A 27,070-nucleotide genomic window follows, 5' to 3' on the forward strand; every position below is an offset into this window, starting at 1 on the left:
ATAAAGATAACTTGCTTGAATTTGTATACAGTATTTTATTATCTTTTCTTGCATTCTAAATGTAGCACATTTTTTAATAGTAGATAAAAGACTTCCACAAAAAAAACAAAAAACAAATTTATGAAAAACTAATAACTACACGTGGGATTCGAACCCGCATAGCAATGCTCTGTAGACTCACGTCTTACGCCCTAAACCATGAAACCAGCCGGTCGCCGCTAAATATAACTCAACTTAAATCGGGTCGAGCGCTTTTATTATGTGGTTGCTTGAGCTGTAGTGTAGACGAGACCCCAACGAGTACGTCCGTGGCGTACTGCGTTGAGATTCGCGTCTCTTGTACGAGTGAGAGTTGAAAAACTCTTATATGTAGAAAATAATGCCCCTCTAATCTTTGGCCGGAATTGATGATCTGTAGTTAATTTCGTTAATGCAAGAGGAGAAGGTAGAGTAAGGAATGGTGGGGATTACGCCTTCGGTGCTCGAATCGGTTTTAAATCCGCGAGATAACTATCATCCTTGTTTCCCTCCACATTTCTTTTTTGGAAAAACAATCAACAATAACTTGTTTTTTTTTTTTGTTAAAACCCATAAATATTTATTCATGAATATTGTTTTTCTTCGCTTAATGTTACATTTTTAACATAATTATTTATGATTAATCGTTTAGTTATTGGCATCTGTGGAATATGTGTAATATTTGCTTACACATTTAATTTGATATAACATATACCTTTGATTACCAGAACAGCAAAAATGTTACACAACTATTTAAGTAAGATATTTTTATAGTTAGCCCCCGGTTTGAGCTTTTCAATTTGGTTTTCTTTAAAGGAAAGGAGCTGAGATTTTTTGATTTTGCATTTCTCCAATAAATTGCTGTGTAGCCGTTCAATTCCGTCTAAAAGTAACTTTTTTGATTACATAACCCTGCAAATAACTTTTGATTTATTGAAATGAAGTAACAGAAATTTAACGAAGGATTTGTGGTAACGGATTAGAAATTTACTAAACGTGCTCTTTGCTTTTATTTAGTTGTTAGTTCAGTTATCTACTCTTAAATGTTTATTCTCTTAAAATGCATACATCGAATAGATTTTCTGCTTAAATACATTTGACTTGTTTTATATATCTTATCTTTTCTTATTGTTGATCATGCATATTATAAATGTTTACATTGAGCTGGTGGGTTTTCCGGTTGATGGGTTTTAATTCAAGAATATTTTGGTTGTCGGTTTACTGGGATATGAATTGCAATTATTTAATAACTTTGCCTAGAGTTTTCGAGTTTGATTTAAACCTTTTGATCTGTTCCGTTGGCGTCCCAAAATTTCATATAAAATTTGAAGCTCCTCTGTTCAATGTTTAAAGTAAACTCTTCTTACTTCACTATTTTATACGCCAATTGAGTAACATGTTATATTTTGTCGGAATTGACAGCTTAAGTTTTGACTTAAGTTAGCTTTGAGCAAATTGCGGCATTACATTAACATTTATGTGGAAATGCTTACGTTATTATTTTTATCTTTCCGAACAGCCATTACATATTTCCTTATCTTAATTTATTTGATAATTCCGCCTAGATTACGTTGCAATTTTCATTTTACAGGTACACATCCAGTTCAACTAACAAACATGCAACATCGATGGCCTATTTCATTCATTATTCCATATACATAGATATCGTTATATGTCTGATTTAAGGTTCTAGGTTCTAGGTACATATGTATGTATGTAGGCTTGTGTCACAGCTACTGCGCTAAACAATCAACAACAACAAACTCAAATTACAACAATTTCAATTCGCATATTAATATATATTCCTGTTTTCAATTTTCCTCTTACGCCTAAAGTATGTTTGACACAAATTGAAAATTACTTTAAGCCGGAGCAAATTATTTATCACACATTTTCAGGGGTTGAATTAAAAGTTGTGGTTTCCAATTTGCCATAATGTAATATCAAAATTAAGTGAAAAGCAAAATCATTTCTGAATGAGTGGTATATTAATTCTTCCAACTAACTACAGGTACAAACACATATAAATATCTACGAATATTATATTTTTTCTATTTTTGTATATTTCAATATATTTATATAATTTATTCTCAACATGAATACACAACAATGGTTATATAAATTCTAGAAATGTACTTGTAATTTTTGTTTTTTTTTTTTCTTGTTTTCTCGTGAGCATTTTTAACTTATTTGGCTTAGTTTCCATCTACTCCATACACATAAAACATTTCTAAATATTTTGTCTTAACTATACAAATGCACACAAATAGGGATTTGATGCAACTTGATTAACATTTAGGTACATGAGTCTCTCGTTAGCACAGAAAACATATAGTACAGTGAGCACATACACTTTACAATTACAGATTAAGGTTTTCTTTTTTTCCGGGTGATGTATACAGATCTATAAACAAATGTTCGCACTTATAAACGGAATAACACCTCCGCCTTCCATTATTTTCTGTCCCTCCAAAGTAGTCTTAAGAATATTTGCAGTAAAAAAAACCAATCAAATGATTTCTCATTTGTATAAATTGATTAGTTGTAACCTTTGTATATTTGTATATAAATTTATATATTTTTAAAACTCAACGGTTTCCATTGCACTTTTAACATTGCTCTCGAATTACTTGGCGCCCAACGGCTGGGCATCCAAGGGGATATACACACACGAAACGAAACATACAACAACAATCCTGACCTAAATCCTACGTTAACTTGTTCGGTTATTACAATCGAGTCTTTCCGCCATCGCCACCGTCCTGCAGTCATCATCAATCGGAAATTAGGTACTAAGGAACAGCTATCCCACAGTGATGACTGATAAATAGGTACTTTCGCATAGGAAACATGAAGGTTCGTTCTGCCTCTCTCTCTCTCTCTCTCACTTCCGGCCAATCCAAATTAAATGTCTATAAAATATTTGATTTTACTTTGTGTCCGTTTACATAATTGCCTAATTAAACTCTTTACATTTACGGTTTAAGTGGGTTGCTTAGCTCGTTAGATACACACATACACATTTATATTTATATATATATATACTTATAAAAATAGTTTTCGATATTGGGAACTATGCGTTCAACCGTTTTGCCTTGACCCAAATAGATCCTACCTGTGATGCTCGAGGGTTTAGCTCTTATTTCTTCTTAGTTGCTGCTGATGAATTGCCTTTCGTTTTGGCCTGGCTGCCAGATGTGGCTGCTGTCGATGCAGCCGGCTTCTTGCCGCTGTCTGCAGCGGATGTTGCTGCTGTCTTGGCTGCAGTTGCTCCTGATTTCAGTGCACCAGCTGCAGATGTTGCAGCTTTTGTGGGGCTGGTTGAGCCGGATTTTATGGGATTCACTGTTGACTTTGTAGGGCTAGTTTCGTTCTGTTTTGTTTTGCCAGCTTTCGCCGACTTTGCCGACATATTGCTGCTCGCCGGGCCCTTAACTGCCGTTGGATTACTTGCTGTCCTGTTGCTGGACATGTCGTCCGATGCGACCACCTTTCCACTTCCAGCTGAAGTCGCCATCGGCTTTGTATTCGTGGCAGTTTTCGAAGGCGTTGCTTGCGGCTTTGATGTTGCTGCCGTTGTCTGCTTTTGGTTAACAGCTGGCTGTGCAATTGCTGTGATATTTATAGCCGTTGCCGAGTCTCCGGCACTTGGGTTGACTTTGCCGTTTGTCACACTTGTATTAACTTTTGCTGATGTTGCCGGCTTGCCTTCCGACTTAAAAGTGGATAGAGGAGCCGTTGGCTTGCTGCCAGAGTCAATATTTGCTCTCGACACCGATGCTGTGGACTTGGCCGGCATCGCAGCAGCAACAGTTGCTGCTGGCGTGAGTTTTACTGCTTGCGTTGTGTTTACAGCGGCAACATTGCCGACTATCGTGTCTTTGGCTGCAGCTGTAACGCCAACAGCTGATGATATTGTCGTTTTAAGTGGAGCCGTTTTATCCAATTGCAATACTTTAACTGGCTCTGCAGCATTAGCAAGATTTGTCGTTCCCGCAGCAATTGCTGCTTTTCCATTGGCCCCAGCAGCAACTGTTGCTCCTGTCGCCACCAAAGTTGTAGTTGGAACACTAGCTGCCATTTTATCCGATTGCATTACTTGAACTGAAGCTGCAAAATTAGCATTAAGTGCAGCTGACGTCGTTTTGCCAGCAGCAACTGTTGATTTGCCATTGGCACCAGCAGCATTTGCTGCTCCTGTCGAGATACTGACCAAAGTTGTAGTTGCAACACTTGCTGGCGTTGATGTTTTGATGGCACTGGCACCCACCGCAGCAGCAACATTTGCTGATATTGTCGTTTTGGCTGGAGCCATTTTATCCAATTTCACTGGAGCGGCAACATTCGCTTTGCCCACAGCAACTGTTGCTGTTGTAGGAGCAATACTAACTGGCGGCGTTGTTTTAGTGGCAGCCGCAGATGTCGTTGTGTTGCTGGTTGCCATTGTAGCTGCAGCAGTGGGTGCTACTGCCGTCGAATTGACTTTCGTGGGATTCTTTTCCCCGCCACCCGCAAAAGTGGACATTGTGGTGCACTCGCGTCCACTGCTCAGCGTTCCAGCAGCCAGGACTTTTGTGGTGGCCGATTTACTTTCCTTTTCAGCCGGAATAAGTGGCTGCTTGCTGGGACTGACTTCGGTTGGCGACTTGTGAGTGCCATTCTTGGCAGTTGTCTGTAGATTGCTGCTGCTGCTGCTGCTCTGTTTGCCCATTGTTTTGCCGGGTCCTGGCCGCTTGCCAACGGTGGCAAGTGGCAGGCACTCGACATCCACTTCCACATCGAGCGACAATTGGTTCTCCTTCTTGTTCGACTTCTGTTTGGGCGAGGGATCGTCATCGATGAGGATCTGTGTGTTGGTTACTCCGTCGTAGTTCTGGCTCTGGTAGCGCTCGGCGTGCAGATTGACACAGGGTCTGCCCGCTGGTCCCCACTCGGCGGTGGGCTGCAGCAGGTGCTTGATGCGCTCCGCGAAGTTGAGGTTCTTGGGCGCCCGCCAGATCTCCTGAAAGGCCACCAGGAAGATGACCAGGACGGGCAGCAGGCCAACGATCCAGCCCACGGCATCCGCCCACATGGGGTACACATAGTGTCCATACTTGGCCGGCTTGTATTCCACCCAGTTGAAGAACAAAATGAACTAAAATGGATTTAAAAAATTATTTAAATATTTAAATCATTTTTTATCCCAAGAAATGCTCACTAGAAGAGTGGCTGGGGTGATATAACGCCACATGATGCCCCAGAAAAAGTTCCAGAACCAGGAACGCTTGCCAATCATGCCTTGGATGTCATTGAGGAACCGCTGAGAGCCGTAGATCCAGGCAATCAGAATGCACTCCGAAATGGCAATCAGCAGAACCGACCAGTTGGCGGCATACTTGTCCATCAGTTGCAGCCAGTACATGCCGCTCTAAAGATCAACAAAAAAACTTAGTTCCTAGAGCACATATATCTACAAACAAATACCCACATTTGTGGTGAATCCCAGGCCGCCAATGTAGCCAAAAATGGCCACCGAGAGGACCACCCAGATCTTGTATTGCCTCAGGTTGGGAAACCTATCCAGAATCGCCGTGGTGACGGTCTCCATCAGAGCAAACTGAGAGTCCAGTCCCAAGGTCAAGAGCATCACGAAGAACAGAACGGCCCACACGGGCGAAACGGGCAGGCGGGTCACAACCTCCGGGTAGACGATGAAGGCCAGTCCTGCACCCTGATCCACCACCTTCTCCACATCCACGTTCAGTTCGTGGGCCAGGAAGCCAATGATGGAGAAGATCACCAGGCCGGCAAAGAACGAGGTGGCTATGTTGCAGAAGGCCACGATCAGTGAGTCCCTTAATAAAGATTAAATTTTATTTATACCTTTTGTTTAATATAATTAATATTTGGTTCACTGTGTTAAATCAGTGTGACACTTAAATATCTTATTTTTTATTTTAAAATCAATTAAGTGCATTAATTGTGAAAGCAGTTGAAGCAGTTTTTTTCTAAGAATTATTTCGCATCGATTTCGTATAAATTATTTGGTTAAGTGCTGTTTGTCGGTTAAAGATCATAAGACAGTTACTTTTAAATCAAATAAATTAATTCTCCAAGCAGTTGAAGCGGTTTACTTTTCTAAGAATCATTTATTTGATTGCATCTACCTTGGTTAAATTTAATTTATTTGTTTAACTGTAGGGAAGGCTGTGACAAGGTCAACTGACTGGCTTCATTTATTGTGCAACGGGCTAAAGCTGTATATTTATTACTCAAGCAGTGCACCATGGATGTTAAACCCCTGCTTAAACCTCTGATTCCAAGAAGCATCTAAATAATAACGAACTTACTTGTAGCAATTGTTGGAGAACTTGTTGTAGGACGAGAGCGTGATTAAACCACCCCAGGCCGGGCTCAGTGCGAAGAATATCTGGACCGCAGCATCGCCCCAAACCTGGAAGACGGATTGCAAAATGAAGGCCATGCCAGTGAAGAAGTTTGTCTGCCAAGTGCACCAAGTGCAACACCACCACCCACCTGGGCATTGGCCAGCTGCTTCCAGTCGGGCGTCAGATAGAAGATAATGCCCGTGCTGGCACCGGGCAGGGTGACACCCCGGACGAAGAGTATCACCAGGACGACGTAGGGGAACAGGGCCGTGAAGTAGACCACCTTGCCGGAGGACTGGACCCCCTTGCACAGGCAGAGGAACACAATCGCCCAGGCCAGGAAGAGGCAGGCGGCCAGTGACAGCTTAATGCTGCCCGTCTCCTCGATGCCCTTGGACAGGCCCAGCACAAAGTTGCTGTAAAGGCAGAGAGTTCAAATGTGGTTTACTTAGAGGTCGGGGTTATACCTATAGTACATAATAATACAAGGTCTAAATATCCAATTTACATTTTATTTACGGAGCTTTTCAAATAACTTTAGTCTTAATACTTTTATCAGCATTTACCACGTTTTAATTTCACTATTCAAGTTACAAGAAAAATACAATAAAATAGACAGTGCTAGAAAAATTTGTTGTGATTTTGAATCAGTTTAAAAATGTGTGTAAAGTACATTATAAATATTTTACCAGCTTTATGCAAGAAAGTAATTGAAAATGGATGATGTGGATAAATGAAAATAATAACATTTTTATTTGCTCCACTGGAGCAAATAGTGAATTGAAATAAATTAAGCCAATTGAATTAAGTGAATTGAAAACTTAAAATGATTGACTTGCTATACTTAGGCCAATCTTTTCTCTTCTGGCGAAAGTAATTGTTAATATTTTTGTTATAACTTAAAAGATGCGGGGATTTTACCAAAACTGTGGATGTTTATAATTTAACAAAAAAAAGTGATTTCAAACTATTAGAAATGTCTAGTAATAAAGTTAATTTTTTTTTTTTAATTTGAAGAAATGATTTGCTAAAACTTGATTTGCTACACTTAGCAAATCGTTAAAAATAATTTTAAATCTATTTGTTTCATAAAAAGGTTTTTTATAAATAAATAAATGTATCAAATATAATTGGATATATTGGAAATTGCGAATAAGTCATGTGAGTAGCGGAATTTTTGAAAAACATGATCATTTAAGAGTCAAATCTCTCATTTTTTTTCAATACTATGATTACTATTCGATACCCACTTGAAGTACTCCTCGGCGGGCGGGCGCTTGAGAGCGACGAGGGCCAGGGCGGTGATGTTGTTCTCCGCCGCGGAGGTGGCATTGTGGCAGGTGCGCAGGTAGTAGGTGCCATTGGTGGCCTCGCACTGATCCGCCTGGGCATACGAGAAGCAATCTGCAAGAGACTTAGGCTGTCAGCAAGTTGGAATCCCTCTCAATTATGCAAAAAGGGCCAAACAACATTTTAATATTTATGAACTATTTGTCGGTGGGTTGTGGAAGTTTATTTTCTGTGTGTCCGGCTACATAATTAAAAGGACAAAATGGCAAGTGAAAGGAGAAAAGCACAAAAGGGGCAGCCCAACAACAATGAGAGACGGCGGCAAACAAAAAAAAAAGGGTCTGGGAATGTCAAAGTCCGTTTTAGCGCAAAAGGGTTGGACAAAAGGTTCTCACAACTTTTAACTTTGGCCGAGTCGAGGAGGTTAAATAGCAACAGCTATAGGGCCCTTTCGACAGTTTGTCTAATAAGACTCATACTAAAAATTCATATTTTCCGGAAAACCAGTGATTCCTGCTAAAACATTCTGGTTCATGCTCACCTAAAATTGTCATCAGTTAAATTCCTGTTGTACAAAACTCAAATTTCCAGTTCTGTCTATGGCATTTGACTTGTGAGTGCTGAGTGTTGAAAGAGTGGTTGGCATGGGAAATGTGTCACCGCCAAAGTTTTTCCCCCAAAGAACCACAAAATGACTAACTGACGGTTGAGTTGAACTAGCATGTGGATGTGGGGCGACGAACATGGTTGCCAAGCCCCAGGACACTTCTGTTTGCACTACCTAATTAACGTAATAAATTTGATTGGGGAAATGCAATATTTTGTAAACAAAATACACGTCTTATGCCATTTAAATTTTTTTAAAAAAACCTGTATGATATTTGTACGTTTAATCAGCGCTTGTCAATAAAAATTACTCATACGCCGCTTGGCCAACCCGAATAACCCTGGCAATTATAGACGAAACTCTGAGCCAAAATTAAGGTTGAGCAACCCCACACCCACACACATACACACACACACACACACACATTCATCAGAGCAATTCATCAGCTTCATTTTTCGACGGGAAAATAAATTTGAGAACAATTCCGTGTGGCTGGCGGTTGGTGGAAAACTTCAAAGTGTTTACACGCCGTTTAATTTGCCTGTCTGCATCTGTTTGTATTGCAATTAATTTGATTACACAAACACACACACATTCAGCCCCTAGATGCGAATCATATGAAATAAATTTTATTTGAAAAAGAAACGAGGACTGCCTAACAAATTCAGGCGGTCTACACATTTAAATAAATCCTTGCGAGTGGGGGAGTTCGTGTGTGTGTGTGTGTATATCCTGGTTGCAAAGGGATACACATGCCTCGACTTTCTATTCAATTTGAGTGCTACGCCTGGCGCAGGAAATTGGCCTTAAATTTTGTGACCTTTAAGTTTGATGGCAACTTTGATGAGGACGTTTTCGGCAAAGAAAAGAAAGGCATACGTGTCCAATAAATAAATTGTAATTCCGTGTGAGCTCATTTCCTTTATTGGCCACATAAAAAGACCATCCAAATATTTACTGAAAAAAATATATAAACATACATATAAGTAAGTGTAAAGCCAAACAAAGTGCGACATTCAATCCATAGACAAACAAAGTTAAACACATTTTAATCGTGACACTAAAAGTAAACATTTGTCATCTAAAACAGCACCGAGCAGACGAGGACAAAGGCGGCCAGCGACGAGGTCAGAGATGCTGCCAGCATCCGAAGGCGAATCGAAAAGTGTCAATAAATAAAATCCTTAAGAAATTGCTTGTCTGCCGAGGCACTTGCCTTCTCGTTTTCTCTCTCTCTCTCTATACAGATATATAGATATATATGTACATAATATTTTCCTCTACCGTACTCAGCTTTGTATCTTAAGAGCTTAGGGAAAAGCCTGGCACAAGGTTGTAGCTTCCACTGCCAGCGATTGAGTGTCAAAAACAGTTAAGACATAATTGTTTGTCATTTTAACAATTTCAAGCTGCCGTGTTCGAAACCCCAGAAGGTGAAATATGAGAAAAAGACGCGACGGGGGACTCTCAATAGCAGCCATTATCGATTTCTGAGCTTCCTCAGAAGTAGAAGTCTGATTTCATTTCCCAATCCCTGACTATATATCTTGAGTAAGGGAAATGGCATTGGTGGCTGCGGTAACATTTTCAGTGGGTTTTAAACCGAGTTTCTATGGAATTTAATAGATAATTGCCCTGTTAATATTTCCAAGAAAACTTTAACTACTTTTCCTACCATAATTAAAAAAGTTTTGAACTAAAAAGGACCATAGTAAATTAATGGGTGCTTAGGTAAGAAAAATTATTTCAATGGTTGTACTGTATTCCATATCAAAGTAACATATACTATTTTAATAGTTTTAGTACTATTATGAGTTCCTCAAGCTTTTGAAGCCCCTTAGAACTGCCACTCAAAGAGGATGCTGTGGGTGGTTTCGCTTTCTTGTCTCATGCAAAACTTTCAATGGCATTTAAAGATAGTTTTTGTTTTTGCCGCTGTTCTTGACTCAGCGAATTTAGGATTGCCTTACTAAAGAGCAAGCCATTAAATAAGCTAAGCTTTATTAAATAAATAAACATCTAACAAAGTAAAGCAGAAAACAAACTAAAACAAATTATTGATTTTTATTTTATATATACAAAAAAACGAATCTTAATTTATCGAAGACACTATCCTAAACTGATATATCTTTAAAATTTAGTAGATGGAAAATAGTCGCACACAAAACGAAATTTTTTGTGAGTTCAAGTCTGTAAAATGGTAAATAAAAAATCGGTATTATGCAAATTATTTTAATGTGAATAACAAATATAAAATTATAAAAAAAATAAATGTTAACATTTGATTTCTTGTATTTTCGAATGTTATTAGCTTATAGCTTGCCATTCTGAAAATTATTATAAACCTCCTTAAGTTTCTTGTATGCTTTTCCTTCAATATTAGCCCCAATTCTTATCAACTGTTTATGACATTGAACAAACTTAATTCATGCTGAATGTCTTTTACAGAAAATTTTCAAAGTTCAAATGAATGTGGACTGGCTGTCATCATTTCTGACCTACATAGGAAACTTTTTCACGCTTTTCCGGCCAAGCATGAAAAGTCCACCCATTTGATATTCCAGAATCCCGGGAGAGTAGGCGCTCAATGGTCGTTAAGGATTTATGTGTTTTAAAGTGTCCGTGAGTTTGTTTCCGGGAATGGAAATCACAAGCAGACTTAGGCATTCGTTAGAAAACGCCTTCCCGGACACACACACTCACAGGCGAGTCCTAGCACACACACACACTGGTGAAACACTCACCTTTCAAACGAGGCACAAAAACAATTGCCTACTTCAAGGCGCCTAGGATTCCCGCATGCGTTATTGTTCCGCTCCTCCATCTTGTTTATTATTATAATTCTCAGCGAAAGTTTGTTCATATTTTGTTTTGTTTTCTTGCTTGTGCGTGTGCGTGTGCGTGTGTGTGAAGGACGGAACATTTGTGGGGGCCAAATGAATGATATACTTTTGATCCCCGGTGGAATTATACTAACTTTAACTATTCGACTGTTTCAAGAAGAACTTATCATGCTTTTTTGTTTTTTAATTTTATTTTTTTTTGCAATGATTTGCAAGTTTCCTTGGAAGTTTTCCCGGGATTGTCTGTGTTTATCTTTGTCATCTTCGTTGTCCTGAATCAATTGTCTCCGGGCTCTGCTGGTTACACAACCATTTTCCTTTCGCCTAGCCATGTGTTTTCCCAACCGAGCCACGTGCCGCCAACGGACACAAACAAAAACAAAGCCGTAGATGAGGAAAAAAAAAATAAAATTTCACTTTTGACAGCCTGCAATTTGCTTAATTTATTACCCGAAAAACGTAACAAAAGATAGGAATCTGGCATCTCCTGTCCCCCAATGTGTTGTTTTTTTTTCCTTTTTGTGTGCCTAGAGTGTTTCGGCCTATTAATTAATTGGAGCCATCATATTATGTCCCCAGGGGAAAAACTCACACTTAGTGCTCCAAGCGGGTTCGCAATTCTGCCACGGAAGCACCGGAGCGAAGGAGGCGAACATGTAAAAGATGGTCCAGGCGATGATGAGGTTGTAGTAGAGCATAACTATGGCGGACACCAGGATCATGCCAGTGCCCAATCCCCGGAAGAGTGGGCAGAACCTGCGATAAACGGCCACCGGACCCAGGGCGGCATATTGGCCGAAGGATAGTTCCATAAACATCAGCGGGAGTCCGGCAATCACCAGCATTATGGTGAAGGGGATGAGAAAGGCACCTGAAAATATTTTACATTTATGTTAGCTTATGTTTAATTTTATATTTGATGGTAAAACCTACAATTTACTATAAATCAGACATCTTATTGTGGATCATTTGTTCATCTTAGTTGAAAAATAAGTATGTAATGATGTAGATGTACTGTTTATTTAGGATTAAGATGCTATTCATGGTAACAGTAGGTTATAGGAAAAAAAATACCAAAAACAAAAAAACAAAATGGTATCCCAAAATTCAAATCTTAAATAAATTTGGGTAACCAGATATTTATTATGACAAACTATATTTATTTAAAACAAATATTTAATTTTTTTTTTAATCTTCTCTCTAGGGAGACTAACAATAAGTGTAATAATCTTAAATTAAAAAGCTATATTACAGTCAAGATGAATGACGCAAGACTAAGGGGCTTTGATAACTGTTGCTGAGCTGGAAGATCATTGTGGTTTTGAAGTAAGATTAAACTTCTATTATGTCATTTGGATATCGTATGATTTATATTTTTTGCTGCAGTGTATATATTTGAAATTAATATAATTATTTAGAACAGAAGAATTATCTTAAAAGTGTTGTGCATATGGCACTTGGATATTGAGTGTTCTAAACATTAATTATCTTATATTTTGTTCACTTTACCTCCTCCGTTATTGTAGCACAGGTAGGGAAAGCGCCACACATTTCCCAGGCCCACTGAATATCCCAGCAGCGAGAGCAGAAAGTCAAAGCGACCCGTCCAAGTGCCACGTTCATGTTCCAATTCCCCTCCGGTGCCACCGGCACCTTGGCCAGATGCATCCAGTTGAATTAGGGCCGTTCCGGAGGCACAGCCACTGATCGCCGTCGAAGGACAGACCACGCCTCCTCCTCCGCCTCCGCCAGCTCCTGATTTGCTGCTCTGCCCCATTTAGGTGGCAGTTGCAATCTTCCTCCCGCTGCAAAATATGCAAATATTTAAATTCATTAGATAGTTTTTGCAGGTGACAACCAACTGGCCTACTGCCAATTTTCACAGCTGGCCAAGAGCTCTTCATAAAAACCATAAAAAAAAAAACTCACATTGATGGATTATTTTGACCTCGAACCACGCCTAATGGAAACAATAAACAAAGGTCATGTGATAGGAAATTCTAAATTGGCTTTAGTCTAAAATAAATAAGCATTGTTGCAATTCATAAATTAATTCAATTTAAATTGAAAGGCTTATATATAAATATCCCACTAACGAGCTAATTAGTTGAGAGCTTCTAACCATTTTCTGGTTTTGATTTGCTTTTGGGTTGCCTGTGGGCGGCTAACTCCGTTTTGTAAAGATTCTTTGTATTGTGCTCCAATTATAAAATAATAAAATAATAAATGTTCCTGCAGCCCCTTTTGTTATTTTTAGTTTTTTGTTCGCCTTGTTTAACTTCTTCAACAACAACAGTTTTCTCTTCCTAATAGTCGTGTCAAGTAAATAATACAGTGTTTTTCAATCTATAAAAGCTTTTTAGCAAAGCAAACAACAAGTTTAAAAAGTTCTGAAAATAATCTAAAAAGAAAAAATTACTCAATTAACTTTTGAGTGTGAAGACATTTACCTAATTATCGATGGCGGAAGTTATAGTATAACAGCAACTGTGTTTTTTCATGAATGAGTGTTTCATAATTGAGTGTTTATTGGCAAAATATTAAAATAGTTTTTAGTTTTAACCCTTTTTATGGCATGAATACCATTTTGAAGTGGTTGTTTTTGTATGTAGATACAATAAAAAATAACTAAGGAATCATTTTTTGAGTTTTCCTCTTTTTGAATTTTAACCAATTTATTAAGGACAAAGCATAAGTAATTTTCTTTATTTATATAGCAAAATAGTGGAATAAATGAATTGCATCTAAAAATGATTACATTAAAGAAACAACATTTAAACAGCAATTCATCTTCAAGTCTCAATTACAAATTAAGTTTACTTAGGGCTTAACTTTGCCCATCTAAAAATACTTTCTTATTGATTTAGGGCACCTAATTTAAACTTAATCCAAGTTCAATGTATCTAGTATCTGCCAGCACATTTTGCAATTTCCGTTTCGTTAATTAAATACACAGACACTCCTGTTTTTTATTTTTTTTTTTTTTGAATGGTGCCAACTTTGTGCGCCGAGGATAAATGAGTTCTCAAGAAAATGACGCGCTGTCAATGGCACTTGATGCTGGGTGGCACTCACACTTACTCACACTTACTCACACTCACCCACACACTCACGGCATCCCTATTCATATTCGTATATATACTACACATATACTATATAGTCCAACTGTCACACTTTCTGTAGTGGCAGTGGCCATAACATCGTGTGATGGGATATGTGATGAGATGTGAGCGGATTTTCCGGCTTTTCTGCCCTCCTTAAGTGTGTTTGCCTGGTCACGTTTTTTGTGCCATTTTCTTAACTGAAATGACTTTGTTTTTTTTATGGCAATTTGTTGACAGCCTCGTAATTAGCCAGTCAAATGTGTGTTTAAGCAAGTGAGGGTGTTAATGTGCCAATGATGATATCAGCGAACCTGTGAAGTTGGCTTGAATCGTGGGAAAAGCCAGGGAATTTCAGCTCCGAGTGGAAAATGCCGCAGGGCATAAAGGAAAAACCGCAAAACCCAATTCCCATTGCCATTTTCGAGCAAGGTTGCTCTGCTCCTGGCCTGGTTTTTTCCATTTTCTCCCCACTTCCCCCCTTTCTGCGGTCCAGCATTCCGCCTGAAACTATTTCGACCCATTCGCAATGCCAGTGGCATTTGCTAAGCAAATAGTTCCTAATGATTCCAGGCCCAAGAATGCGATTCAGCGGCGACAAACAAAAAAAAAAAAAAACAAAACGGATAACAATATCAGAGAAACAAACGAACAAACAGGCAGCAAACAAACTGCAGTACAAATAAACATTTAGCTTTGTGCGAACTTTTCGGGAAAATAGCTGAAACACAACAGTCTGACAATGAAAATCGAGAGGTGGCAGGCAAAAGCGTTAAAGTTTCCATTTGAAAAAGCGTGAAAAGTGATAGAAAAGTTTTCCATCGTGTCATCAGGTGAAAACGAAACGGTTTTAGCGCCCAGAGAAAATCTATGGCAAATCCAGGCAATCCGATTATTCTAGGCACGTCAGTAAAGAGTCTGCACAAACAGTTGGCATTTCGGCATAGGTATAGCAAATAAATGGGTTTGGGTAGTGTGGCTTGGCCAACTGAAAAGCAAACTTTGACCAACTTACTGTTCAAACTTATGTATGAGACTTGATTGAAATAACACACTCGCTTGGGGGATATTTACAAAATTGTAAATCAAAAGTTTGTTTAATGATGTGTGTTGAGGTTTAAAGTCACTGTTGATGTAATTAAGAGGAAACATTAGACGAAGGATAAGAAGAAGAATCATAAAGTCGATTGTATTACGTTATTTATCTCCATCAACATCGAATAATGATATGTGAGAGTATGTGCAGCTTAGTTTAGACTAATTATCTTAAAAGGCTTCGATGTATATTTAAACGGATTAAGTTGCATTGTTTCGCCGAGCTTTGTTAAAATTTAATTACTTGTCCTTATCCCAAATCAAAGACATGGAGACCAAGGCAATTTTGAATTAATAATATTTATGAAAATATTCATATATACAATAATATATTTTAAGTCCAGTTATTAGGTTTGCATATTAATGGCAGAGCAAATGCAGGGAAATTTACTTTGTGTCACTTTTATTAAGTTGCTAAATTAAGCATTTAGTTTATTTACTTTAACTACATTAAGTTGAATAAGTTTTTCAAACAACCAAAAGAAGTCGTCAATGATTTTGTTTGCTATTTATAATTATGTTAGTCTGTGGCAGGGTTGCCATGTCAGCCTTTAAGGCACACACAAAGCTTAGTGAAAACCCTTTTTGATAAAGCATCCAATAAATAATTTAATTTACTCGGACACGTTTAAGAGCAAAAAAAATGGATCTTAGAAGAAAAGGTGAGAGTTGAACTCCCCCCCCCCCATATTTTCCACCCAAATCTCTACCCCCTCCCCTCAGTCTTTGCCTTGTTTGTGTTTGGTCAATTCGAGTGTGAAAATGTTTTCGAGCTTCTGCCGTCGCTCGCTTGTTTACGCTTGATGAAAACGAAGGGGCGGCGGTGGGTGAGTTGCACTTAACGACCTTGGGAATGTGCAGTGCAGCGATGAGGGGTCGGCGGTGGGGCACCGCTTACATGAGCTGCATTCTAGTTTTCCTGTTCTCTCTTTCTATTTTTTTTGCCAGCAATCCACCGACAGCGTTTTCCGCCTTTTGGCATTTCATAATTTTCCCTTTTTTGACATTTTTATGCGAAAGTTAAATTTCCCTGGGCCGGGACCCCAAGGCGAGACAAGGGACCTTCGTCAGCGTCATCATCATCATTACCATGATCATCACCATCTGTATTTTTTTTGTGTTTTTTTTTTGTATTTTCTGTTGTTGCACAAGTCACGGCAATTATGAGGGGGCAAACTCTGAGCACTTGAACTTGAACCCACGAAGGCTGCCCACAAGCGGCTAACAATGCGAGTGGGGTGACCTTCGCCCCGTGGTGCTAGTAGGTGGCCTGGGCTTAGCTGAAAGGGGTAGGCCCAGGATATGTAAAGCACGGAAAAAAAATATTCTTTTATCTGCAATATTCAGTCAATTAAAACAGTAATTTTGTAGGTAAAAATTCCACAATTCCTATGGTTTTAAAGTTAATATATACGATTTTTTATGTTTATACAGATACATATAATTTTTCTTTTTAATTATTTTAATTTTTTGTTAAGTCAAAATGAAAAAGAAATTACACAGGTTGGATTACGAGCACAATTCTTTGTAAAGTTGGAACATTATATATAAAACCATTCTAATAAAACGGATATAGTCACCTTTGTCCATTTTAAATTGCCTTGTGTAAAAAAGTATTCGTCAATCTAGTTTAATCAATCTTTATTAATAAAACTTTTAAAAAATGGTATTTTTAAAACTGTTTAATTCTTGCAGAACTATTTGAGGCATTTATACAACTAAAATTGGTTGTCGAATGATTTAGTGATGAACATCAAAGCCTTGAATAATTATGCAGTACTAAGTGTTGCCTCTTCGAAAAGTGGATGCAAATGCAACCATCAGGATGGCACTAAAAAAAAAGGCAGATGGCCTCTTTTTCCGTAGTTGGTGCTGTTCACTGTGCCATTGGTGCTATTTCAAGTGTTCGACAGGCAGTATCGATTATTCAGTTTTGCGGGAGCAGCAACACGACCATCGCCAGAGGCCAAACCACACGCATACAAATTTGTCTCGATGCAACAAAGTTGCCTCCGTTCCAATGCTTCCCAGGCCCAGATCCCAGATCCCTCGGAAAATGGTTGTGGAAAACAGATTTTCACGTTCTATTGCATCTCCGTCGCTGCTCTTCAAACTTCAGGGTTCTTCGTCCCTGGGGCTCCTGTTCGCCGCATTAAATATTCATCTACTTCGTCATCGTCTGTCGTCTGTCGTCCTTCGCTGTCATCGTCCTGGTAATCGCAAATTCAGCGCTAAATCACAATCAAAATGCGCGTAAAGTGGCATTTCAAGTGATTCTCCTCCTATTTTTTATGAATTTCAAATTGCAAATCATTTCGTTGATTAAATTGTTGAAAATGTTCGACTAAATTTGTATTGCTTGTGGCCTTACTTTCTTTGGCACAAATATGGTTTTTAGTGTTTAAGAAAAACAACATACGTGCGTTCTACAAATAGGAATACAATTTTTTTCAAGACACTAATCGAACTGAATTTTAAAATATTTTAAGTGATTTACAGCTTACGAGTTTGAAATATAATCTATAATACCTATTACTTTTCATTGCGCAATGCTACGACCTTAATAATTAAAGGTGCACACATTCTCCATTAGCCTATTTTTGAATGAATTGCCACCATATCGATTAAAAAATAAGCCAACTAAAAGCACTTGTGTGTGTTGTTCGCCTTAAGTTTATTATTTTTGAATTTAAAATAATGGTTCAGTAGAAAAATGAGAGTGCATGTGAGTGAAGTGTGTGAGAAATGAATATACAAGGACGAGAAGAGACAGCTGGTGGTTAAGTGAATTATGTCTGCAAATGATTTTTTCTTGTTATCCAGTTTTCGCAGGATTTTACTCTTTTCCTTTTGGGTTGTCACCTTTGCATACACTTTCATGGTTTTGAGTGCAGCTGACTGTCGAGTCTGTTGTGTGTTGTGTGTGTGTGTGCACTGTGTTTTGTTTTTACTTTAAATTTGCAATTTAAATGTAATTTCTCAGGGCAAATAGGTTACTTTTTATTTGGCTTATGACAAATGCACACCCAGGCGAAACGCACAGATTTAATGCTTTCGGACAAGTGGGAGGAATCGTGGTGGCAAGATGAAGTGGGTGGGCAACGATGAAGGTCGTGTACTGGTTCATTGGAAAAGGGCCCTGTAGGTACATTGGCAATCTATATATAAATATTTATGCATATCAAAACATATCATATATCAAAACCAAACAAGCCAACATTAAAAGTTTGAACAAATTGTTCAGTATTTTACAAATAAAGTGGCTTTGCTTAAACATTTTTGTAAGATATTAACCTTTAATTCATTAAAATTTGATTCTAAAAGTTTAGCTTCTTCTAAGTAGCTCAAAGGTAATTAAAGTAAGTAAGCTTAGGTAAAGTTCTTAAAACCCAAAGTTTTCTTTACCGGAAAAAAGGGGGAGTGTGTGCATTTAGCATTTGAATAAAGAGAAAAAAGGCTTTACGCCGATTAGCAGTTGCAACATTTTAATTTTCGCACAAGTTTTGCAAGCCAATTGTAAGTATTCCACGGCGATGTCGCCATCTGTTTGCAGCTGTTTTCTTTTCGTTTGTTTTCCCACTTTCAAGATGTTTATTGTTCGTTGAGCAGCGGAGGAAAACTATTAACAAAATGTCTTTGACGCCGAGCACTCGACGCATTTTTTTCATACTTGCACTTTTCAATTTGTTGGACCAATATTATTGCTCTGAGTTTGTGAATAAAAGTCAGGATTCCCTGCTGGCTGAGGCTCAAATAAAAATCCTTTTACTGACTCTCTTGGGTCTTGGCCTTCTGATTCTTTTGGGCTTATTGGGTGAGTTTGAATGATTACCATTCCGTTGACCAACGCTCACGGAGCGGAGATTTCCGATTTCCTCCGGTCAGGATGTATCTGTTGTTTCTTCCGGATTCCGGAGGAAATGCCACCGACATCCGATGGCCTCGATGTCTACGCCCCGCGAACCCAAAGCATCGTATGGCCCACTTTGCCCCAGGAGACGGCCCACATCCTGGAGATGACCTTCATTCACACCACCAAGGTCGGCTGCCTATGCTCCGATTGTCGCATCGCCAGGAACTCACTGTGCATCGAAAGCTGTGGGGTCATCACGCAGTGTGCTTAGAAGTGTCTACATTTTGAGACATTCGACATGGGTCTTGGATGTCATTCAAATAGATTTAAGGAGCCTACAAATTACTGCCTTTCTTCTAGGAAATAATATAAAATCAGTACATTCCAAGGGATCTTTTAAAAATATTGTATTAAATTTTTCAAATTTTATTTGTTTTATCCTAAGGCCATAGACTACAGTTTTACACTCTTCGGTATAAAAATGAAACTAAAATGTTTAGGAGTTATATTATTTACTTAAAGGATAAATAAATAATAGTATTTACTTTCAATACACACTTACTAAAAATAAATATTTAGTTTTTTTTTTTGTATTGAAGTTATACTTTGAGTTAAAACAGTTTTATTTATACTTGTATTTTGAGTTCAATCCAACTTTTGCATTTTTAATGACCTTTGTTCCTAGAATCATTGCCTTTGGAATGTGTTTGTTATTTAAATTTAACAGAACTTAAGGAATGAGATTTATTGAAAGATTTTAAATTGTTTATGTAAAACATTTATCCCATATTTATTTATTCGAAAAAAATTCCGCTGTACAATAAATTTCCTTAAGACAACATTTTTCCGCACTAAAACGAATCGTTTTTAAGATGTTTATCTAGGCCCACAAACAGCTGTTTTGTGGATAAGTTTCGCCTGGGCCCGAGTGATTTTAGTTTGTTCAGTTGCATTGGAACAATCGTCGGAACACCATGATTCTGTTCGCCCAAAGAAACACAGCCAGGTGGATCTTTCTGATGGTCACCTCGATTTGCCATGCTCACCTGGTCCTCCAAGCCGATGACAACTTCACAGGTAATTGCACTTTTGAATGCCCCCGTAGTCCGTTTGATTATTGTTTTTTTTTTTTTTTTGTATTCCCGGAAAGACAATGACTGGCAAAATGAAACGCAGCTGTTCGAAATGTTTGAGTACGACAACCAAAGCGAAAATTACACTACTGAGAATTACGCGGAATCCGATATGGAAACGACAGAGGTGCTGGAAAACTCTAGCATTGGACAAAAGGCTGACAAAAGTGGCAACAATGCCAAAATTGAATTTCCATTTGAAGAGTTGCGACAACATCGGCACTATGCCCGTTTTGTCTTCATGGTTTTGCTTTTACACATTGCCGTTGTGGGAGTTGGTAAGTTGACAAGGGTTTTGAGTTCAAAGAACTCTTAAATAGCTTTTTGTATTTGGATCTTAACTGATTTAAATCGAGATTAAATACTTTTAATTTATAGGCATAACTGTCTACTGCTGTGTGTTCTGCAACGTGAGGACCTGGAAAAGGCGAACGAGGTTAGAGGCACATCGACGTCTGCAAATGACTAGCCTGCAGTCCCCGCACATTCCCAATGACCGCGATTGCCCGTGCAAAGGATGCATTTTGGCCAGGGAAATGCTGCAGAGTTTAATCATGCAGCAACTGCAAGAACTGGCCGAATGCTGACCCAGAATGCCCTTTTGGGAAGAATTTATTTGCAAAAATATATGAGAACAAATCCCATGCATGAATTTGGCAGCTGAATGCAACTATCGAATGACATTGATGCTGATAAAAGGGAGCAGATATCCGTAATTTGTGTGCACGTGGATGAACTACAGTATACAAAAATATTGTTAAATTGGTGATATTCATGATAAAAATTCCTATTCATAAATAAACCATAACAATTTTTTAAAGCAGATTACAAAACTTAATATAGATTAGATTCCTTTCTTTAAATAAGGAATAAATAAAGTTCATTTAAGTTAGACATTTTGTTATAAAATCTAAAATAAAAATTTTATATTATATTTTATATATTTTAATTTTTTTCATCAATTAGCTTTGATGCGAGTGGTATGTTCAGGTGTTAAATAACAATTGATATTTTTGTATGTCAAATATAATTTGTTTAAAATTGTTTTAAAATTCCAGTATCATATTCGTCGTTTGACAATTGTGTTTACGCAACATGATTTGACTTTCATATGTTGCATAAGTGCGCGCTTCCCTTGAAGGCGTCTCACGCTTAAATGGACACAAATGCAATTTTAGCCGCAGACAACTAACACAATCGTCCTTTCACATCCACATCCCCATCTCCATCCCCATTCGCATCCCCATCACCATCCAGCGATATTGGCAGTTGCGTTGTCAGGGAAATGCAACAACATCTGCGACGGAGAGATAGTGAGTGAATGGAGCGGGAAATGTCGGGAAATCCAGGGGAAAGCTTGTGCTGACATGCACAAGCAGTTAAACAGCTTATTGCTGTAGTCGTGGCTAGCTTTTCCTGACCCCAAGCTCCCTAAGTTCGCTCATTGCAAAGGTCAAAGTACACAGGATTGGTCGTCGTTGCTTCTTTAGTTAATACCGCACGTTTGCATTAATAAAAACAAGTAATCCATTTTCCTGCCAGACAATCGAAATCCTAATCAACTTTTGCTGTATTCATTTAAAGACAGGTAGAGAAATATTGTATACCCAACCTCTATAATGGTTGACTTAAAAAAAATACAGTCTTACAGAAGTTATTTCAGAAAATTGATTTTGTTAGTTATTGTAAAGAGTGCAGCGTTGAATTTTATACCGATTTTAATGGTATTATGTACATTTTTTGACTAGGTTATCACAAGTATTTATGTTTTGTCTCTATAATAACCAGCACACTCTCTTTTGCAATTGTCCCTTTTTTTATTGGAGTTACATCAAACAAATTGTGGATAGGCCCTTTCTATAAAATAACCATTTGTATAAATTTTTATTTATCACCGAACTATTTTTCATATGAAACTTTTCATGCCATGTCTGCATTTATAATTATTTTCATTTTAATTTAAATAAAATAAAATATAAATGAAAACGTATGATTTCATAATAACATATAACAGAGCAATGGAAGTTTGAGTACAGGTTTCAATCTAATAATCAATTTAGCAATTCAAATATCTCTAAACTGTTAAAAATATATAACGATTTTGTAAAATATATTTTAAACCGATTTTCATAATTTTCATTTGAGGTTCCCAATGCCACAAAACAAAAGTAGCTTACTAGCAATAACAAAAGTTTTAATAAATGTCAACAAATAGTAGCATAATAGCAAAAGGTTAACAATAATGAAACACTTTACTTTTTATAATTATTTTAAATCGTAATATTTGCATTAGTGTCATGTACTTAGTTCATACATAATTCAAGAAAAAAAAACTCTTTAAGAAACTTAATTTTTTTGTTCACTTGATTTTTTCTAATATTTAGTAAAACACTTTTTTAGCATTTAACTTTGTTCACCCAATAAGGTTTACCGAAACTCAGAAAGTTTGCAATTTACCACCTAAACCCTCAACAAGTTATCCGGACGATAAGTCAACACATCATCCACATTGCGTATACGACATGGTTGATGTGTGTACACAATACACAGCCAAATCTAGCCATCCATCAGAATATGGTCTTAAGTCTAATGCACTGGATGCTACGATGTCACTGATCACATTTTTAGTCAGCTCGCTGAAGTTTTTATTGCTATTTGATTGCGATTTAAATTTCCACACAAAAGAAAAGCGCTCGGAGCCAACCGTAAAAAATAACAAATAGAAAGGAAAATAGGAAAAAAAAGCCAAAAAATGCAGAAAAAACTGAGTCTGAGCCCTGGCAAACACGCACAAAACACGGACAGGCCAATGCCAAAAGCCCGTACGCGAAGGAAACAACGCACGTTCATGCCGAACAGGAAGGAAGGCACAAGGCACACAGGAAGAGGTACAAAAAGCGACACAAGGATAGAAAGGGGGGTAAGGGGAGGAGGGGAAAAAGAGGAAGGACCCTAGAAGAAGAGGAAAAGTGCGCGGCAAGGGCAAGGATGCTAAGTTAGCGAGTAAAACGCAAGCAGTCACAGCAATAACTATAACAAAAGCCACCGAAACTGCAGAAGAAATTTAAAAACATTATCGAAGATTTGCTAAATGAAGAAATCAATATTTGAAAAAATGTTATCTATAAAACCATATTCGATTGGCAGTCCAGGTTTAGAAAATATATTTTTGCATTCGAGCTGATTTCCAGACTAAGAAAATTGGATCTTAAATTATAATAATATTTGATCAGAAATATTTTATCATTCTCTGTTCGCTATTTTATTTACCATTCTATAAAAATTAATTTTACTTTTAATTTTAAATTTAGTTTTTAAAATGCAATTAAATAATTTGTGGCTAAAAAAACCTTTACAAACCTCGCCAGTTAGACATTTTAGACCAAAATAATTGAAACCGCAAAAATCTTTAAAACATTGTTATACTTGAGAAATTAAATGTAAACTATTTGAAGTAGATCTATCGAAGCATAAAAAATAATAACAATTTATATGAATCGAACCACAAAAAAGAACACAAGTTTTGATGAATATTTTTATTTGTTTTTCAAGACAGTTATAAGGAAATTTTGGATTTTAATTGACCAATAAACCTTTAATTAGATGTCTATATAATATTTCACTTAAAGAAGCTCGACTGTATAACAATAAAAAAACTAAGCATAAACATTCCAATAACAATGATGCCAGAAAGCGAAGAAAAAAATCCGCAGGAGTGAAAGAGGCAGGAAAAACTTAGGCAGAATGAGCAAAAGTATAGCAAAAGTAGTAAAAAGTTATCGGGACTCGGCCTGAAGATGCCGCAAGGAGTGCGGAGGGGCGGATAGGGGAGGGGAGGGGACGAACGGATACTCAGCGGGTGGAAGCTGGAATTAATTTTGCGTTCATCCACGCTTGGCTTGAGCGGAGGGCCAGGAAGAAGGGACTCTTGGCCAACTTGTGGCAAATATTTGCCCAGCCCGAAGTATCCATTCGGCCCGGAATTGGATGCACCTGATGCCCAGCCAAGCGATTGCACTTCGTAGGCGACGGATTGTGGGCAAGGGGGCTTGCGAGATATACATGCAAATTTATTGAACAAGTCACTAAAATAGTGAAAATTACGGTTTCAATCAGGTTTCAATTTTAGCTCCATCTAAGCTTAATTTGTGTCTGAACTCAAGCTGCCAGTCGTTTAATTTCAGTTGAAACTCTTGCAAGCAGTCTCAAAAGATGTAGAAGTTCTTGTTAAAAATGGTTTTATAGGAGTTTTAAAGCCTCCTTAAGCTAATAAGTGTATTTCAGTCACTAAAATTTCCAAGAACAAAAAATGAATCAGGAATTAAAAGATTAAGTTGCCAAGGTTAAAATGGAGTTCCAAAGGCAAATAGCTTGAATCGAAATGGTTTTCAGTAAGTTTGCAATTAATCTACCTATTTTAGGATTATTTTCGTTAAATTAAATTACATTTTGTATCCTTAAAATTGGAAGTACTTGCAATCTTTTAACATTTAATTACTTGAAAGTTTTCTTAAGTGTTGTCTTAAGTTGGATGGATTTTAAGCTAAGTCTGGTTGTTAAGTCCGGGAAAACTTTCGCCTCAACAGAAGGCTTCACTTCCCCGAAAAAGTATGCTTTGAAAATGTAGCAGTTGCTGTGAATTTTCATGGCCATTTCCAGTGAGCAGGCAGCTCGGGTTGAGGCTGGTCAGGATGTCAGGGTGTCAAGGTGTCAGGACGTGGGCTGTAATCAGCCTGCATTAACGGCGAATTAACCAGACAATGCAGTTATCCTGCTGGCAGGATGTGCCATGAAATGCCGCCTTATTAGGCAGGGACCTTGGTTTAGGCTTTGGCTTTCTACTCACTCTCGTCAGACTTTAATTGTTTTAAATATTTACTGCCAGGACTCGAAGGACACTCCCACCAATACACACACGCACACGGCACACACACACACACACACTCACATGCGTACATTACGCGGGACTTACACAATTAAGAATTTGCTTTGGTTTTTCCTCTCGACTTTTCTTCACTTTTCTGCACTTTTTGCGAGGATCTTTTCGGTGTGGTGAGCTTAAGCGAATGTCACAGCGTATAATTTCCAGACGAAAGTTGTTGTTTTGCGCTGCTTGTTGTTTGTCCCAACTTTTGTTGTTTTTGAGTCTGCTCCCGTGGGTGGATCGAAAACAACGGGCACTTGGAGCGTCCAATTTGGCGGACAATTCGAAAGCGACTGAAAGTGAAACGGAAGCAGAAACTGAAGCAGCCAGCAGCAGCAGGAGAGTTCCGCTGCCAGTGTGGGTGCGAATTGCGAATAGTGAAAAGTGAAAACCGAAATGCGAGAGAGAGAGAGAAAAGCGAACGCTTTTCTTTTTTCGGGGAGCGTGAAAAGCTCCCGAAAGCATAAGCTCTTCCCACGCTCGCTTGCCATAAAAGTTTATGGCAGCTGCCGGGCGCTGCCTTTGATTTGCAATGTGATTTACGGCCAAATGGAATGGACTGGGATATTGGGTTGCTGGCAAAAAAAAGGAAGTGGAAGTGGTAGTGCCATTTGGGGCACTGAAAATAAATTAACTTTAATTTTAATCAGTTATTTTCAGAATAAGGCTAAGCGTAAAACTTAACGCTCAAAAACCTAAAGAAGTTTATTTTAATTAGCAGACTTGACAAACATTAATTAAAATGCTCGCTATTTACTTATTTTACAACGAAAAACAAAACCAAAAGTATGCTTTTAATAAGTGTGTCTTGAAAATAAACTACAGACATTATTAAAAAATAAGTATTTTTATTACTATAAAGAAAAGTATAATACTGTAGTTTAAGGCCTGGTTTTTAAACCTCATACGTTTTATTTTAATAGTTTTGTGGTATTAATTTAATACTCATCTTGTTAAGAAATTTTTCATAACCAACAGCTTAAAGTTCATGTAACAATAGTTTAGTTTCTATGACAATTTTTTTTGTGTCTTAGAAAATTTTTAAGACACTTAAATTTTACGGTGTCTACAAAAGAATGTTTTCAAAATAAAACTTGTTATCGGTAAAGAGTAAATTCATATTCAGGTAAATAATTTACGTTCTTTTATTGATTTGGTTTTCCAGATGTTTTATATTGCTTAAAAATTTCAATGCAAATATAATGTATTGAATTTGGTCTCATTGTACCTATAATTTCTTTCCAGTGATTGGCTTTTAGTGCAACTTCAAGCTTTTCATACTTTTTGCGGGTGGTTTCGGAGCCAGTAAGTGAACAGTGAATTTGTCCTTGAAGAATAACTTACTTAAATAGGTATTTGCATATGGGTGTCATGGGAACAATGTGCGAATTGCCAATTATAATGCGAATCTAAATGCAATTGGTTGTTGACAAAATCATTATGCGATTACTAAAACATTGAACTAGGCAGTTTTAATTGAAAACCGGAAAAGTTGGACTTTTTTGGGGGGTAAAAGGGTTAACTGTTTATCCTTTGGCTTATACCCGCCGCCCATTAACCTTCTGAACATCCCCCGCATTCGGTCGATAGTTTTCCTCCCACTCGACTTGCATTATTCCCACAAAAGGAGGACAAATCCAATACAGACACATCGAACAGTTAGTCAGGAGGCGACCTTCAGGAGAAAAAGCTGCCTCGACCTAGACACTGAAACACTGAAGCACAAAAAAAAAAGAGAGAAAAGTCAGCAAGAGAGCGATTTTCCGACGCTCCGGGTGATACATTTATTTGTGCAAGTGTTTGAGCTTAGCGAAAGGAAACGGAAGTGGGTGTGA

The 27,070-nt window shown here is 37.8% G+C and overlaps 2 protein-coding genes across 3 annotated transcripts; one reads left to right on the forward strand and one right to left on the reverse strand.

The window, feature by feature from the left end:
• Positions 1-547: 547 nt before the first annotated feature.
• Positions 548-25,543, reverse strand: LOC128254096 (uncharacterized). 2 transcript variants are annotated; one of them, XM_052982914.1, is made up of 10 exons: positions 25,284-25,543; positions 12,639-12,934; positions 11,722-12,000; positions 7,640-7,793; positions 6,538-6,805; positions 6,351-6,454; positions 5,489-5,855; positions 5,219-5,428; positions 3,134-5,155; positions 548-2,930 (listed from the first exon to the last, which is right to left on the reverse strand). In XM_052982914.1, the coding sequence occupies exons 2-9, from the start codon at positions 12,904-12,906 to the stop codon at positions 3,158-3,160; spliced, it is 3,648 nt and encodes a 1,215-aa protein (XP_052838874.1). In that variant the 5' UTR covers positions 12,907-12,934; positions 25,284-25,543; the 3' UTR covers positions 548-2,930; positions 3,134-3,157. The 2 variants fall into 2 exon arrangements, with proteins under 2 accessions (XP_052838874.1, XP_052838873.1); XM_052982913.1 differs by having other exon boundaries at positions 548-5,155.
• Positions 18,905-21,033, forward strand: LOC128254034 (uncharacterized). Its single transcript, XM_052982804.1, is given in 6 exon segments — positions 18,905-19,147; positions 19,150-19,441; positions 19,503-19,555; positions 20,126-20,255; positions 20,329-20,589; positions 20,690-21,033. Coding segments are annotated over 6 exon segments (1,137 nt in total). The 5' UTR covers positions 18,905-18,955; the 3' UTR covers positions 20,899-21,033.
• Positions 25,544-27,070: the final 1,527 nt, after the last annotated feature.

This window comes from Drosophila gunungcola (genome assembly GCF_025200985.1).
Source record: "Drosophila gunungcola strain Sukarami chromosome 2R unlocalized genomic scaffold, Dgunungcola_SK_2 000004F, whole genome shotgun sequence".
NCBI lineage: Eukaryota > Metazoa > Arthropoda > Insecta > Diptera > Drosophilidae > Drosophila > Drosophila gunungcola.